The sequence below is a fragment of the Hyla sarda genome, chromosome 3 (genome assembly GCF_029499605.1).
Source record: "Hyla sarda isolate aHylSar1 chromosome 3, aHylSar1.hap1, whole genome shotgun sequence".
Taxonomy (NCBI): Eukaryota; Metazoa; Chordata; class Amphibia; order Anura; family Hylidae; genus Hyla; species Hyla sarda.
Window position 1 is genome coordinate 85,701,371 of NC_079191.1, and position 17,692 is coordinate 85,719,062.

The 17,692-nt window shown below is 47.0% G+C and overlaps 1 protein-coding gene across 1 annotated transcript in view; it reads right to left on the reverse strand.

The window, feature by feature from the left end:
• Positions 1–17,692, reverse strand: part of SPHKAP (SPHK1 interactor, AKAP domain containing) — a 335,807-nt gene that overhangs the window by 25,820 nt on the left and 292,295 nt on the right. Inside the window, exon 6 of the mRNA XM_056564531.1 lies at positions 12,489–12,738. Within this exon, the coding sequence (XP_056420506.1) occupies positions 12,489–12,738 (250 nt within the window). The remainder of the gene's footprint in view (positions 1–12,488; positions 12,739–17,692) is intronic.

Below are 17,692 nucleotides of genomic sequence, written 5' to 3' on the forward strand. Positions count from 1 at the left end.
TCAGGGTGCAATGGTTTCATGGGAAATAACTTTGCAGTAGGTTAACAAAGTGAATTTTAGATTTCACACCATACTTTGGTCTTCCTTTCATGGATTACAGGGATTTTTACCTTTGTAGTTCATGTATGTGGTATCATTAAGAAAAAGAGCAGGGTATGGGCATGATACTTCAAAAATAATCTCAAAAGTTCATGCAATTAACTGTTTTCCTTACTGTTTCTTTCTTGGCTACTCTAGACCTCCTCCATTTGGGTGCAACTATAAATGTTACAGAGGACTAGCTTTTGCCCGTGGCTTCGCTCGCGTTAAATTTGGGGTAACATAGATCTACTTTTTACGATCCTATAGTAATGAGGCCGCTCTGGGTAAGGTCTACGGGCATCCAAACAACCCAAATTCTTTCAAGTTTGATCGCCACGTCTAAAGAGTTAATACCGGACATCTGCCGGAACGGCGATATCTGGCATTAGCCATGGGTCCTGGCTGCTGATAGCAGCTGGGACAGTGCGGGTATGATGCGAGCTCAGACTCCTAAACTCACCCATATTCTATCTCCTGATTGTCCTGGGAGCTGTATGCCACATATTGCAAGCATTGACTGGATAAACTCATGTGATCTTGCTGACACCTGCACGGTATGCTGGGCTACCCTGACGTCATCTCAGTGTTCCCAGTACTGTTTCCTTTTATTCAGGTGCCAAAAAGTCACGTGTTCCTCACCCCTTCTGCTAATAATAGCGCAGATGCCAGGCTCTCAGGAGCCGAACCTGCCAATGTTCAAAAGTTCTGCAAGCTGATTTTACACTAAAGCTCAGAGCGGGATCGGGTTTGCGGGGCTCGGCCCGCTCCTCTCTACATATAAGGTATGAGCCTCACACAATCCTCATTTTCATGTGACAGTAATAATGAATTTGTAAACAGATGAAATACAAACTGACACATTTACTTATTTGTATTGAATAAATCTAATGGAAAGGAAACCTACCAGAAAATTTAAAAAAGACTCTTTTATGTAGCATGAAATTTTTTTTTTATATAAGCTTTACAGCTGAGATATTATCCATTGAGATTAAAAGACAATATTCCATTAGAACACTACTGTGAGATGCTGATGTCATGTCCTGTCTGTTTTCAGATATGTGGGAAAAGTTCCATGATATCTGGCATTTTATTTATGTAAATCTCTGCTCATTCTGTAGTCATTTGGGCATGTAAATATGCATGTAGAAAGAACTGTCAATCCCTGAGTAGGACGGTCCACATGACTATGTAGCCCAGAAGGAGAAAAATAGTCAAGTACCGTATATACTCGAGTATAAGCCGACCCGAGTATAAGCCGAGACCCCTAATTTCAACCCAAAATCCCAGGAAAAGTTATTGACTCGAGTATAAGCCTAGGGTGGGAAATACCTCATCCCCCCCTGTCATCATCCAGACCCGTCATTAACATCCTCATCATCATCCCCTTGTCATCATCCCACACATCCCCCTTCATCATCCCACACATCCCCCCTTCATCATCCCCTTGTCATCATCCCACACATCCCCCCTTCATCATCCCCTTATCATCCCGCACATCCCCCCTTCATCATCCCCTTATCATCCCACACATCCCCCCCTTCATCATCCCCTTGTAATCATCCCACACCCCCCCTTCATCATCCCCTTGTCATCATCCCCACCCCCCTTCATCATCCCCACACCCCCCCTTCATCATCCTCTTCTCATCATTCGCCCTCAGTGGTCTTCAACCTGCGGACCTCCAGAGGTTTCAAAACTACAACTCCCAGCAAGCCCGGGCAGCCATCGGCTGTCCGGACTTGCTGGGAGTTGTAGTTTTGAAACCTCCGGAGGTCGCAGGTTGAAGACCACTGCGGCCTTCAACATCATCCAGCCCCCTCTCACCCCCTTTAGTTCTGAGTTCTCACCTCCGCTCGGCGCTGGTCCGGTCCTGCAGGGCTGTCCGGTGAGGAGGTGGTCCGGTGGGATAGTGGTTCCGGGCTGCTATCTTCACCGGGGGCGCCTCTTCTCCGCGCTTCCGGCCCGGAATAGAGCCGTTGCCTTGACAACGACGCAGAAGTACGTTGGCAATGAACGCAACTCTGCGTCGTTGTCAAGGCAACGTGACTATTCTGAGGCCGGGCCCGAAGCGCTTAGAAGAGGCCTCCCCGGTGAAGATAGCAGCCCGGAACCACTATCCCACCGGACCACCTCCTCACCGGACAGCCCTGCAGGACCTGACCAGCGCCGAGCGGAGGTGAGTACTCAGAACTAAAGGGGGTGAGAGGGGGCTGGATGATGTTGAAGGCCGCAGTGGTCTTCAACCTGCGGACCTCCGGAGGTTTCAAAACTACAACTCCCAGCAAGCCCGGACAGCCGATGGCTGCCCTGGCTTGCTGGGAGTTGTAGTTTTGAAACCTCTGGAAGTCCGCAGGTTGAAGACCACTGCGGGTGGGGGAGTTCACTCGAGTATAAGCCGAGGGGGGTGTTTTCAGCACGAAAAATCGTGCTGAAAAACTCGGCTTATACTCGAGTATATACGGTAAGTGTATCACCCTATAAACACTTATACACAGATAGCTGTCAGTCACTGAGTAGGGCCACCCACATAACTGCAGTGACCCCCCGACATAAGATCATTTTAGAGGCCATCGCATGTTGAAGGCAGCATCAGCATACAATGCTTTTGTATGTCGGGGCCATCGCATAAACGGCTATCCGGCAGCGCAGACTGCTTCAGCTGCCACCGGATAGCCGTTTATGGTGCCCCATGTGGTCCGCTGACGATCCCTTACCTGTCCTCGGGGCTCCGGCGCGTCCTTTTCGGGATCCCCTGCATCATCAGGGCTCTCCATCGTCGTCATCACGTCGTTGCGCACGCCGTCCCGTCATCCAATAGGAGCGGCGTGAGTAGCGACGTGATGGCGGCGACGTGAGAGCAAAGATGCCGGGGAAGCAGAGGCCTTGCCGGAGCGTTGGGGACACCCCGGGGACGCGGCAACAGCGATGGAAGACGACATCCAGGGCAGCGGTGACGAGCGATGATGGTCCGGAGCGGCGGGGACAGGTGAATATAACCTCCAATACCAGTGGTCTTCAACCTGCGGACCTCCAGATGTTACAAAACTACAACTCCCAGCATGCCCGGACAGCCATGCTGGGTGTTGTAGTTTTGCAACATCTGGAGGTCCGCAGGTTGTAGACCACTGTCCTATACTTTACATTACACGGATCCCTCAACATACGATGGTTTCAACAAACAATGGTCCATTTGGAACGGATTACCATCGTATTTATTTAGACTAAGGCCCTAAAACTCTCTTGTTGCTTTGATTTATTCTTGCCTTGACTATTGTAACTTTTTTCGGCCTTCCCTTTACTACACTCTCTCCCCCTTTGTCAGTCACTACATTGGTTACCTGTTTAGTCCAAAAAAAATCCTCCCTCTCACCCTCAAAGCTCTCCACAGTGCTGCACCTCCCTACATCTCCTCCCTCATCTCTCTACCATCCTACACATGCTCTCCATTCTGCCCATGATCTAAAACTAACATCTTCTATTATTCAAACCTCTCACTTCTGTCTCTAAGACTTTGCTTGTGCGGCACCAGTTCTCCAAAATACAGTACCCCGAACCCTCAGATGTATACCGAATAACAAGAATTTATGGTCCAAAGACAAATCTATTCAAGTAGGCCTATAACATCCCCTCATTGTTCTCCCGTACTATAAAGGCCCCACCTTATCATTCAAAGGTACCCCCTACGCGTAATGCACTTTCAGAGATTGTCAGGTAACTGGTTCACCCACCTTATGTCATCCTGCCTATATATATAAAACATGGCTGGACCATTTTATCAATAAAGCACTTACTACCTTTTGTCTCCACCCCATCTCTCATAGATTGTAAGCTCTGGCGAGCAGGGCCCTAACTTCTCTGGTTTAAATATTTAGTGTGTAATATTGTAATGTCTGCTATTTGTCTTTATTTGTATTCCAAAAATTGTAAAGTGCTGCGGAATCTGTTGGCGCTATATATACATAAATAATTATGATATTATTAGTTCCGAATGAGCAGAGATTTTCATGAATAAATGACTGGTTACACTGAAAGATCTCCTACAAAACTATATATTAACCTGTTCAGCTCCTCCTGCTCTATACCATGATGCATGCAGATTAGAATGCATTTTCAATGTGGCTTGTTCCCTTTAAGGGTCTTTCACACGTACAGTGGGGTAAAAAAGTATTTAGTCAGCCACCAATTGTGCAAGTTCTTCCACTTATAAAGATGAGAGGCCTGTAATTTTCATCATATGTATACCTCAACTATGAGAGACATAATGAGAAAAAAAATCCATAAAATCACATTGTCTGATTTTTAAAGAATTTATTTGCAAATTATGGTTGAAAATTATTATTTGGTCAATAACAAAAGTTCATCTCAATACTTTGTTATATACCCTTTGTTGGCAATGACAGAGGTCAAACATTTTCTGTAAGTCTTCACAAGGTTTTCATACACTGTTGCTGGTATTTTGGCCCATTCCTCCATGCAGATCTCCTCTAGAGCAGTGATGATTTCGGGCTGTCGCTGGGCAACACAGACTTTCAACTCCCTCCAAAGGTTTTCTATGGGGTTGAGATCTGGAGACTGGGTAAACCACTCCAGGACCTTGAAGTGCTTCTTAAAAAGCCACTCCTTCGTTGCCCGGGCGGTATGTTTGGGATCATTGTCATGCTGAATGGCCCAGCCACGCTTCATCTTCAATGCCCTTGCTGATGGAAGGAGATTTTCACTCAAAATCTCACGATACATGGCCCCATTCATGCTTTCCTTTACAGGCATCAGTCGTCCTGGTCCCTTGGCAGAAAAACAGCCCCAAAGCATGATGTTTCCACCTCCATGCTTCACAGTAGGTATGGTGTTCTTTGGATGCAGCTCAACATTCTTTGTCCTCCAAACACAACAAGTTGAGTTTTTACCAAAAAGTTCTACTTTGGTTTCATCTGATCATATGACATTCTCCCAATTCTCTTCTGGATCATCCAAATGCTCTCTAGAAAACTTCATGGATAATTGCTCCCACAGTTGATTTCTTCACACCAAACTGCTTGCCTATTGCAGATTCAGTCTTTCCAGCTTGGTGCAGATCTACAATTTTTTTTCTGGTGCACTTCAACAGATCTTTGATCTTGGCCATAGTGGAGTTTGGAGTGTGACTGTTTGAGGTTGTGGACAGGTGTCTTTTATACTGATAACAAGTGTTACAGTGTGCGCTCCGGTCCCCGCTCCTGGACCGGAGCGCTCACTGCCCCTGTCCCGGTCCACTAAGTCCCTGCGCGTCCCGGTCAGACACGCTGACCAGGAGCGCAGAGTGATCCCCGAGGGGGATGCGGTTAGCGAGGCGGGAGGTTCCTACCTTCTGTGGGAGGTTCCTACCTACCTTCCCCTCTGTGTCCCGGTGCGCGCGGCCCCGCTCTCTAGGGCGCGCGCCGGCTTCATGACATTTAAAGGGCCAGCGCACCATTAATTGGTGCCTGGCGCAAAGTCTCCTATAAATGGTTCCTGCCCCTTCCTGCCCATGCCGGATCTTTGTGCCTCGTGCCAAGAGAAAGAGTTCCCTGTTATTAAAGTGTTCCCTGCCTGTTGCCGACCCTTGCCCGTGACCACCGCCTCTGAACCCGTGCTGCCTGCCTTGACCTGTTGCTAGTGACTACTGCTTCTGATCCTGTGCCGCCTGCCCTGACCTTTGCTACATCTGACTACGCTTCTGCCTTTTCCTCCTGTACCGCGCTATCTCAGCAACCAGAGGGGTTGAGTCGCTATCTGGTGGAACGACCTGGGGGCTACCTGCCACAGCAAGACCATCCCGTTTTGCGGCGGGCTCTGGTGAAGACCAGTAGCTCCTTAGATTCCATTCCCTGGGTACGGCCCACGCCATCACTCCTCTGGTCCAGTGGTTCCACCTCCAGTCCCCTGTCCGGGCCGTTAAAGTAAGATCCGGCCATGGATCCCGCTGAGGTACCTCTTCCTAGCCTTGCGGATCTCACTACCGTAGTGGCTCAGCAGACGCAGCAGATCACCCAGTAAGGTCAACAGCTGGCCCAGTTGACCGACATGGTGCAGCAGCTCCTGCCTGTCCAGCAACAGCCATCTCCTCCACCTATGCCGGCTGCTCCGCCTCAGCCAGCAGCCGTCTCCTCTTCCAGAATCCGCTTGTCCTTGCCTGACAAGTATGACGGATATTCGAAGCAGTGCCGTGGGTTCCTGTCACAGTGCTCACTCCACCTTGAATTAATGGCCGATCAGTTTCCTTCTGAACATGCCAAGGTGACCTTCATTCTCAGTCTGTTAACTGGGAAGGCCTTGGCCTGGGCTACACCTTTGTGGGACCGCTCTGATCCAGCCACTTCCTCCGTTCTGAATTTTTGCCAAGAGTTCCGCAGTGTGTTCGAGGAACCTGCCCAGGTGTCCTCTGCAGAGACTGCTTTGCTGAACCTGACCCAAGGAGGTTCTACCATGGGTGATTACGCCATCCAATTCCGCACTCTTGCCTCCGAGTTGAATTGGAATGATGATGCTCTATGTGCTACGTTTAAGAAGGGACTATGCAGTGAAATCAAGGACGTCCTGGCGGCACGTGAGATGCCATTGTCAGGATCCGGACTGGTATGCAGCGAGGACACTGGTGGTGGATCCTCTGTGTCAGTGGGGTGATGACATGGGCTGTACCAGGGGAACGGAGTCTAAGGGGTTACTGGTTTTCACCAGAGCTCGCCGCAAAGCGGGATGGACTTGCAGCGGCAGGTAACCCCCAGGTCGTTCCACCCGATAGCGACTCAACCCCAGCTGACAGCTGAGACAGGTGCGGTACACAGGGACAAGGCAAGAGCAAGGTCGGACGTAGCAGAAGGTTAGGGCAGGCAGCAAGAGTCATAGTCAGGGGCAACAGCAGAAGGTCTGGGTACACAGGCTTGGGAACACACTAAAAGCTTTCACAGGGCACAAGGCAACAAAATCCAGCAAGGACAGGAAGGGGAAGTGGGTTTTTATAAGGAAGGCACAGGTGCAGGTACTGATTGGGCCAGGCACCAATCAATGGCGCACTGGCCCTTTAAATCCCAGAGAGCCGGCGCGCGTGCGCCCTAGAGAGCGGGGCCACGCGCGCCGGGACTGAGCCAACAGAGAACGGGGCAGGTGAGGAGATTGGGATGCGACCCGCGGGCGCGTCCCGCTACGCGGATCGCATCCCCGCCGGCGATACTAGTGCAGCGCTCCCGGTCAGCGGGTCTGACCGGGGTGCTGCACAGAGACGAACGCCGCAAGCGCTCCGGGGAGGAGCAGGGACCCGGAGCGCTCGGCGTAACAGCCATCTACTCTTAGTGAGCTTATACTGCTGGCCACTAGGATTGACAAGCGTTTCCTGGAGAGAAAAGAGGAACAGCAGCAAGAAAAGGAGAAAGCTCGTCCAAGACGCTATCCTCAGCTGGCTCCGGTTTTTCCCGCCGTGGAGGCCATGCAGGTGGATTGGTCTCGCTTGACCCCTCAAGAACGGAGTCGTGGTAGAAATAAGAATCTGTGTCTCTGTGTCCTCTCCGTCCTCCGCGTTCGGGAAACGCACGCACCTAGTGAACGTGGGAGAGGCGTTGCTAGGTGGGGATTCTTCCTCTCCACATCTTACACTATCAGTACAGCTCACCGTGTCTCCCAAGTCTACCTTCACTGCTACCGCCTTCTTGGATTCAGGATCTGCCGGCAATTTCATCCACGCCTCTCTGGTTGACAAGTATCAGATTCCTGTTCACCGTCTGCCCAAGCCTTACTTCATCTCTATTGTTAATGGTGAGAAACTTTCCACTACAGTGCAGTACCGCACTTCACCTTTACAGATGGACATTGGCATCCTGCATACCGAGAGAGTGGAATTCCTGGTCCTTCCTTTTTGCTCTTCTGAACTCCTCCTGGGGCTGCCCTGGCTACAACGCCACTGTCCCGTCTTGGATTGGTCCTCCGGAAACATCCAGAGTTGGGGTCCCTCTTGCTCTGGCCGCTGTCTCCGGTCAGCTCCTGTTAAGCATGACCCCGTGGCTCTTCCACCACCTGGCCTTCCTGAGCCCTACCACAGCTACACGGATGTCTTTTGCAAGAAACAAGCCGAGGTTCTTCCACCCCATAGACCCTATGATTGCCCAATCGACTTGTTGCCGGGTACTACACCCCCTTGGGGTAGAATCTACCCACTTTCTCAACCAGAGACTCTCGCCATGTCGGACTACATTCAGGAAAACTTGCAGAGAGGATTCATTAGGAAGTCCTCCTCTCCCGCAGGAGCCGTTTTTTTCTTTGTGGCTAAAAAGGACGGTTCCCTCTGTCCATGCATCGATTACAGAGGCCTAAACAAGATCACCATTAAGAATCGGTATCCTCTTCCAGTCATTTCTGAGCTCTTCGATCGACTTCGAGGTGCCAAGATTTTCACCAAATTGCATCTGAGAGGAGCCTACAACTTGATCCGAATTAGAGAGGGTAACGAGTGGAAGACCGCCTTCAACACGCGGGATGGCCATTTCGAATATCTGGTGATGCCCTTCGGTCTTTGCAATGCTCCTGCCGTATTTCAAGAATTTGTCAATGACATTTTTAGAGATTTGCTTTACACCTGCGTGGTCGTATACCTTGACGACATTCTCATTTTCTCCCCAAACCTTGATCTACACCCGGTACATGTACGCCAAGTTCTGTCCCACCTCAGAAAAAAATCGCCTCTACGCCAAGATTGAGAAGTGCCTCTTCGAACAGTCCAGTATGCCCTTCCTAGGGTACATCATCTCCACCCAGGGCTTACGGATGGACCCGGCTAAACTCTCCGCGGTCCTGGACTGGCCACACCCCTCTGGACTTCGTGCTATTCAAAGATTTCTGGGTTTCACTAATTATTACAGGCAATTCCGCACTACTCTACCCTGGTGTCTCCTATTGTGGCCTTGACCAAGAAAGGGGCTAGTTCAAAATCATGGCCTTCTCAGGCTGAAGAGGCCTTCCAGTCGCTAAAGATCGCCTTCGCCTCCGCACCTGTGCTTTCCAGACCTGACCCCGCTAAGCCCTTTTCCTTGGAAGTGGATGCCTCTTCCATAGGAGCCGGAGCTGTTCTCACCCAGAAATCATCTATGGGCAAGACCTTAACTTGCGGTTATTTCTCTAAGACCTTCACCCCAGCCGAGAGGAACTATTCCATTGGAGACAGGGAGTTGCTGGCCATTAAATTGGCACTCGAAGAGTGGAGGCATCTTCTTGAGGGCTCCATCCTTCCTTTTTGCATTTACACAGACCACAAAAATCTTGCCTATCTCCAGTCTGCACAGAGGCTCAACCCATGACAAGCTCGTTAGTCCCTGTTCTTTGCTCGCTTCAACTTTGAGATCCACTTCCGTCCGGCTAGCAAGAACATTAGGGCAGATGCCCTCTCCCGCTCTGCTGATGTAGTGGGTGAAGAGGTTACTCCACAACATATAATTCCACCTGAGCGCCTTATTGCCGTGGCACCTGTGGATCTTCGTCTTCTCCCTCCGTGTAAATCCTTTGTACCTCCTAGCCAACAGATGGAAGTCCTTAAGTGGGGGCACTCTTCCTTGCTGACGGGTCATCCAGGTGTCCAAAAGACCCTTCAACTAATCTCCCGAAGATATTGGTGGCCCACTATGGCTAAGGATGTGTTTGAGTTTGTTCAAGCCTGTACAATCTGCGCACGGGACAAGTCGCCTCGTCAAAAGCCGGCTGGGCTGCTCCAACCTCTTCCTGTTCCTGAGACTCTATGGTCTCACATCGCCATGGACTTTGTGACTGACCTTCCTCCTTCCCAGGGTATGACGGTCATTTGGGTCGTTGTTGACCGTTTCTCTAAAATGGCACACTTCGTACCCCTACCAGGATTTCCTTCTGCGCCTCTGCTGGCAAAACATTTTTCCTGCACATTTTTCGCCTTCACGGTCTTCCTCTGTATATTGTCTCTGATCGTGGGGTGCAATTTGTTTCTAAATTCTGGAGAGCTCTGTGTGGATGGTTCAAAGTGAAATTAGATTTCTCGTCCTCTCATCAACCCCAAACTAACGGCCAAGTGGAACGCGTAAACCAAGTTTTGGGGGAATATCTACGCCATTTTGTATCTTCACGTCATGATGATTGGGCTGACCTTCTTCCTTGGGTGGAATTCTCCTATAACTACAGGAATTCCTCCACTTCCAACAAATCACCGTTTTTTGTGGTCTACGGTCGCCATCCTCTACCCCCTATGCCGTTGTCTTCCTCTTCTTCTGTTCCTGCAGTTGATGGGCTCATCCAGGATTTTTCCTCCATTTGGCGAGAGACTCTCACTGCTCTTCTTAAAGCTTCAGCCCGCATGAAATCCCTTGCGGACAAGAAACGCAGGGCCCCTCCGGTGTTTTCTCCAGGTGACAGAGTATGGCTCTCTGCCAAATACATCCGTTTTAGGGTCCCAAGTTACAAACTAGGACCCCGTTACTTGGGTCCCTACAAGATTAAAAGAAAAATTAACGCTGTGGCGTACCAGCTTCATCTTCCCTCCACTCTTAGGATCCCTAACTCATTCCATGTCTCCCTCCTCAAGCCAGCTATCTTTAACCGGTTCTCCCCCAAGGTCACTACTCCTAGTCCAGTGGCCGGCACGTCGGACATTTTCTCTGTCAAAGAAATCCTGGCTTCCAAGTTGATCCGGGGGAGAAGATTGTTTTTGGTCGACTGGGAAGGCTGCGGTCCTGAGGAGAGGTCTTGGGAAGCGGAGGAGAACATCTTGGACCGCAACCTTATCCTCAGGTTTCTGGGCACCAAGAAGAGGGGGAGGGGGTACTGTTACAGTGTGCGCTCCGGTCCCCGCTCCTGGACCGGAGCACCCACTGCCCCTGTCCCGGTCCACTAAGTCCCTGCGCGTCCCGGTCAGACACGCTGACCGGGAGCGCAGAGTGATCCTCGACGGAGATGCGGTTAGCGTGGCGGGAGGTTCCCGCTCACGAGCTGCATCCCGACACTGTCCCCTACCTTCTGCAGCTCCTCGTCTTCCCTCTGTGTCCCGGCGCGCGCGGCCCCGCTCTCTAGGGCGCGCGCCGGCTTCATGAAATTTAAAGGGCCAGCGCACCATTAATTGGTGCCTGCCCCAAAGTCTCCTATAAATGGTTCCTGCCCCTTCCTGCCCTTGCCGGATCTTTGTGCCTCGTGCCAAGAGAAAGCGTTCCCTGTTATTAAAGTGTTCCCTGCCTGTTGCCGACCCTGGCCCGTGACCACCCCCTCTGAACCGGTGCTGCCTGCCTAGACCTGTTGCTAGTGACTACCGCTTCTGATCCTGTGCCGCCTGCCCTGACCTTTGCTACGTCTGACTACGCTTCTGCCTGTACCGCGCTATCTGAGCAACCAGAGGGGTTGAGTCGCTATCTGGTGGAACGACCTGGGGGCTACCTGCCACAGCAAGACCATCCCGATTTGCGGCGAGCTCTGGTGAAGACCAGTAGCTCCTTAGATTCCGTTCCCTGGGTACGGCCCACGCCATCACTCCTCTGGTCCAGTGGATCCACCTCCAGTCCCCTGTCCGGGCCGTTACAACAAGTTCAAACAGGTGCCCTTAATACAGGTAATGAGTGAAGGACAGAGGAGACTCTTAAAGAAGAAGTTACAGGTCTGTGAGAGCCAGAAATATTGCTTGTTTGTAGATTACCCAATACTTATTTTCCACCATAATTTGCAAATAAACTCTTTAAAAATCAGGCAATGTGCTTTTATAGATTTTTTTTTTCTCATTATGTCTCTCATAGTTGAGGTATCCCTATGATGACAATTACAGGCTTCTCTCATCTTTTTAAAGGGGTTATCCAGGGAATTTTTATTTATTTTTTATATATCAACTGGCTCCAGAAAGTTAAACAGATTTGTAAATTACTTCTATTAAAAGAATCTTAATCCTTTCAGTACTTGAGCTGCTGAAGTTGAGTTGTTCTTTTCTGTCTAAGTGCTCTCTGATGACATCTGTCTCGGGAACTGTCCAGAGTAGAAGCAAATCCCCAAAGCAAACCTCTTCTACTCTGTGCAGTTCCCGAGACAAGCAGAGATGTTAGCAGAGAGCACTGTTGCCAGACAGAGTAGAACAACTCAACTTCAGCAGCTGATAATTATTGTAAGGATTAAGATTTTTTAATAGAAGTAATTTACAAATCTGTTTAACTTTCTGGAGCCAGTTGATCTAAAAAAAAAGTTTTTTTTTCCTGGAATACCCCTTTAAGATGGAGAACTTGCACAATTGGTGGCTGACTAAATACTTTTTTGCCCCACTTTACAGGATTTGAAGCTGCAGATTTCAATGTAAACTAAATGACCGAACACAGCTTTAAATCCTGTGCATCATAAATACGCAGGATACTGTATGTGTGAACACACCCTTAGTAATGTTAGCCCTTCTGTAAATGTTTCTTAAGGATACTTGCCTCCTTTGCAGACTTCCCCTTCACCCTCATCTTCTAGTTGTTCAGAGGCCGTCAAAAAATCCTCTTCTATTGATGAAACTGAACAGTTGGTGTCATCCTCGGCTCGGAGCGGGCTGGTGTTAGCCTGGAAATGGTTCTCTTGTGCCATCTCTAAACCCAGAAGAAACTTGTTCAGTTGCAGGATGATGGCATTTGAAGTGTTCTCCATTTTACTCCGCAGCAGCAGGCACACTTCATCAGGCCGCCAGACCTCAAAGACAATGGGGGAAACTTATGTCACTAATATTTCAGGCAGACTTATGTCTTATTAAAGCAATATTTTCCCTTCCTATCTAATTTATTACTAAAGTTAAAATATTTCTAGTCTAAGCAGTGCATGTGAAAATATAAAACTTTGTGATATATAACTTTAAAGGAATGTGTTATCTTTTAGCGGTTCATTGTCCTTTTCCTCTTCCCAGGTTTTCTGTAGATCCTGAAAATCTTTTTGAGTCGCCAACATTTAGTCAAAATTTTACAGTTAAAGGGGTACTCCGCTGGAAGTTCTTTTCTTTTTTAATTTCCTTTCTGTCTGACCACAGTGCTCTCTGCTGACACCTCTGTCCATGTCAGGAACTGTCCAGAGCAGGAGCAAATGCCCATAGCAAACCTATCCTGCTCTGGACAGTTCCTGACATGGACAGTGGTGTCAGCAGAGAGCACTGTGGTCAGACAGAAAGGAGATTCAAAACGAAAAGAAATTCCTGTGGAGCATACAGCAGCTGATAAGTACTAGAAGGATTAAGATTTTTTTTTTATAGAAGTAATTTACAAATCTGTTTAACTTTCTGTCTGAAAAAAAAATATTTTCCAGTGGAGTACCCCTTTAATACTAGACAAGATGGAGGGGTAAGCTGGGCAGTATATCGCTTTTAGTGTCTGCTTCAGACTATGTTCACACTACTGTCAGAGGCTCAGTTTGGATCCTTCTTCGTTAGATCCATCAAATTTGAAAGGAAAAAAAAAAAGGGCAGCATGCTGTGCTATTCTTCCTGTCAAAATGGTGAACACCACAGTCAGTGGGGTCTGTCAGACACAGTTGTGGTCTGTCATTTGAGGAGTGTGGCACTGCTGTTAAGGATTGTGACTTTCTTTGCATAACAAGATTGTATCTTTTATAATCTTTTTAAAAGGGTTATGCTGGATTAGAAACAAATAAGCACCACACCTGTTCTCAGGCAGTGCGTGGTATTGCAGCTAAGTTCCATTGATGTAAATGCAGCCAAGTTGTAATACCACACACAACATGAGGACATGTGTGGTGCTGTCATTGGAAGACATTTTTTTTGTTGTTCTATTCCTGGATAACCCCTTTATAGGGGTACTCCGGTGGAAAACAAATGTTTTCAAATCAAAAGGTTCCAGATTGAAAACATTTTAGCAGATCAGATTAACAGATTTGTTAATTACTTCTATATAATAATCTTAACCCTTCCAGTACTTATCAGCTGCTGTATACTACAGAGGAAGTTGTGAAATTCTTTCTTTCCAGTATGATCACAGTGCTCTCTGCTGCCACCTCTGGCTGTTTCGGGAACTGTCCAGAGCAAATTCCCATAGCAAACCTCTCCTGCTCTGGACAGTGTCAGCAGAGAGCACTGTGTGGTCAGACTGGAAAGAACTACACAACTTCCTCTGTAGTATACAGCAGCTGATAAATACAGGAAGAATTAAGATCTTTAAGATTTTGAAAAGAAGTAATTTACATATCTGTATAACTTTCTGGAACCAGGTGATTTGAAAACATTTGTTTTCCACCGGAGTACCCCTTTAATGATTTTTTTTTTTAGTCTAGCTGAATACACCCTTGGTAATTGCGAGCAGCTGGTATGTAATGTGTGGTTGGCATGTACGTAATATATGTCCTATGTGTGTTTAGCATGTGTGTAGCACATACCTAGGGTGGAAGTAGGGAGTCCAGTGTGCGAGTGGGGCATAAGTAGCATGTGTTTTACTTTTTGCATTCTGTTCTATATGACATGTTTGCACCTCTATATTAGTTGTCATTTTGATATTAGCAACTCAGCGTGTGCCTTCTCAGCGCGTATTCTTCATAATGAAGTGACATATGGCATCAGACCCTTTATGGCTGTCACTGTGGGACATACTTCTTAGCTCATAGCTTTGGTGTTGTACAATTCATCTTAATGGAGGATTAAGGGGACTGAAGGGATTCATCCTTATTTCAAATCAACTGGTGCAAGAAAGTTAAACAGATTTGTAGATTCTATTTAAGAATCTTAACCCTTCCAGTACTTATCAGCTGCTGTATACTACAGATATACTACAGAGAAATTTGTGAAGTTCTTTTCTCTCTGACTACAGTGCTCTCTGCTGACACCTTTGTCCGTGTCAGGAACTGTCCAGAGCAGCAGAGGTTTTCTATGGGGATATGATTCTAATCTGGGCAGTTCCTGACACGGACAGAGGTGTCAGCAGAGAGCACTGTGGTCAGACATAAAAGAACTTCACAAATTTCTCTCTTTTATACATTAGCTGATAAGTACTGGAAGGATTAAGATTTTTTTTTTAATAGAAGTAATTTACAAATCTGTTTAACTTTCAGGCACCAGTTGACATTTGTTTTCTACTTGTTTCCACCAGAGATCCCCTTTAAATTGATATTTGGATGCCTGAATTCTATTTCTTGGGTAACCTGTATATGATTACTTGATATTGTAATAGATCACAAAAAAATTCTGACTCATATTTGGGAAGTCTATTTTAAGGCCAGGGGACATGCTTTAAAGGAAAACTGAAAGCAGCATCACCCAGAGTATCCTGAATATACAGGTTAATAGTGCGAGTGATGTTCAGCCATTCCTGAGCAATCTGTATTGTTTCTTAAATGCAAATTTCATTTCTCCAACCTTACTGAGAAATACTCCAGCACTGCTCAAAAGTGGGAAGACCACCTCCATTGCTCAGAAAATGACATTTGCATATAAGAAAAAATGAAGATTGTTAAGAAGGAGATTAACAGATTTTCCAGATAAAGTGTATTTTAATCAGCATTACCCGCTCTATTAACCTGTATAATCAGGGTAGTGCAGGTGATGCTGCTGTCAATTTCCCTTTAAAGAATCCCTGTTGGGGTCTGGGTATAGAGATGGATAGAGCCGGGAGAAGAACTTGGCTAAGCGGTTCACTTTCCAGCCCTCTGCTATCTCCAACTTACTGCAACATATTGCTCCATAGGCTTGTATTGGAGACCATCTCTTGCAGTGAGACAAAAAAGTAATTGGGCCAGGGAATGAAGAGCTCAGCTGCGTGCTTCTCCCTGTATGTATAAAGAAATGACAGACTTCTCCTCTAAACAAATCTGTTCCTGTTTGTATTAACATAACTGCAAAAAAAAAAAAAAAAACCTGAAAGTGTGAACACAGCCTGGAGGAATATCCTGCCAGGGATTATACTATAATTCAGAAATAGTTACGGAACAAAACGATGAAATTTAGCCTAAAACACAGAAATCAGTGAGCGTGACTATACAATGCACATGAAGAAACAAGGAATGTGCTACTGTTACCTAGATGATGTCTATACATATTTACAAAAAACGTCCATTTTATGCAATGTACATAGGTACATGTTTGAGAATTTCATTACATTTCCTTGTTATATCAGTAAAGTAGTGCTTGGGTTTTATGGTACAAAACAAAATGGGCACGTTATTTCTAATCTGTCCCTTGTGGTAGGAGAATATTGGTTTATTGTGAGGAAATGAATATCATGCTATACAGGTAGAAATAAATAGGTGCAGGGCGTACCATGCTGGTGTATAGCGGGAGCTATTTAGGGAATTCACTTTTCTTTAATGTGATGACTCGGTTTTGCTGTGGGAAATGTAAGTGGGCTATTATGGTCTGTTTCTGGCATTAAAATCATATAAATAACGCTGGTAATGATGGGAAATAGCGAAGCGAGAAAATAGATCGCGCTGGAACGGAATGGGAGAAATTATTGGATCTAACTGACATGTTTGTGGCAGATAAAAATATATGCAAGGGCTGTCACACACATCATAGCATGGGGAGGAAATGATTGGAGATACTGTACTAGTGTTGCATAGTGTAACTATGAAGAGGGGCCACCTGATATTAACCCCTTTTCCTCCTCAGTAACACACTGGAGGTACAAATGGTTATATTGATGCTGGAAGCAAACACAATATGAGCGCTGACTGTATTTTAAAAGGGGTTGTCCTAACTTCCTAACTCGTAGATGATCCCCTATCTACAACATAGGGAATAACTGATTTCAGGGTGGGGGTCTGACTGCTGGGGTCCCCCAGGATCTCAAGAACAGGGACCCGAGTCTCATGTTAGAATGAAGTGTTGGGTAGCCATGCACATAGCTGTTTGATTCATTCTCCATGCTAGAGATAACTGGGGACAGCATTCAATCTCCCATAGAGAATAAATAGCGCAGCGATGCGCATGAACCACCCATGATCCATTGTAAGTAATCAGCTTCATTCTAATTAATCAGGTCCCTGTTCTTAAGATCGCAGGGGGTACCAGCAGTTGGACCCCTCATAATCAAATCATTATCCCAAATCCACAAAATAGGGGATAACTTTGTGGGTTGGGACAACTCCTCTAAGGTGGTTATGTTCACACAGAGAAATGTGAACAGATTTTACACACGCAGAATTGCACAAGTGGAGATTCCATCTGACAGCCGCCGCGGAAAAACTTGGGTGGTAGGACCGCGCTGCCCTGCGCCGTCACCATTGACCGCAATGCAGGGCTGGCAGACTTCTGCACACAGAATGAACATGTTCTTTCTTTGCACAAATCAATTTCAGCAGCAAAATTGTCCGCCGCTGAAATTCCACAGTGTGAACGGGTCCACGGAAGATCCATTCACACTAATGTTACGGGTTCACACTGCCAATTTCTCAGTATGAACATACCCTAAAGCTCCCAATGAAGCAATAAACTTATTTCAGAGATTTGTACTGTATATTAGTGAGTACATTTTGGATCAGTTTCCCACACACAGCATTTTTTGGAAAACCGCTACAGTATTTGTGACAGTCTTTTACACAGTTTTCTGAGACAAAGCTAGTAGTGTATTCAAAAGGAATAAGAAATATCTAGATCTGCTCCTGGCTTTCCAACAGAAAACAGGTAAGTCAGCTCACTCCATACCATCTCATG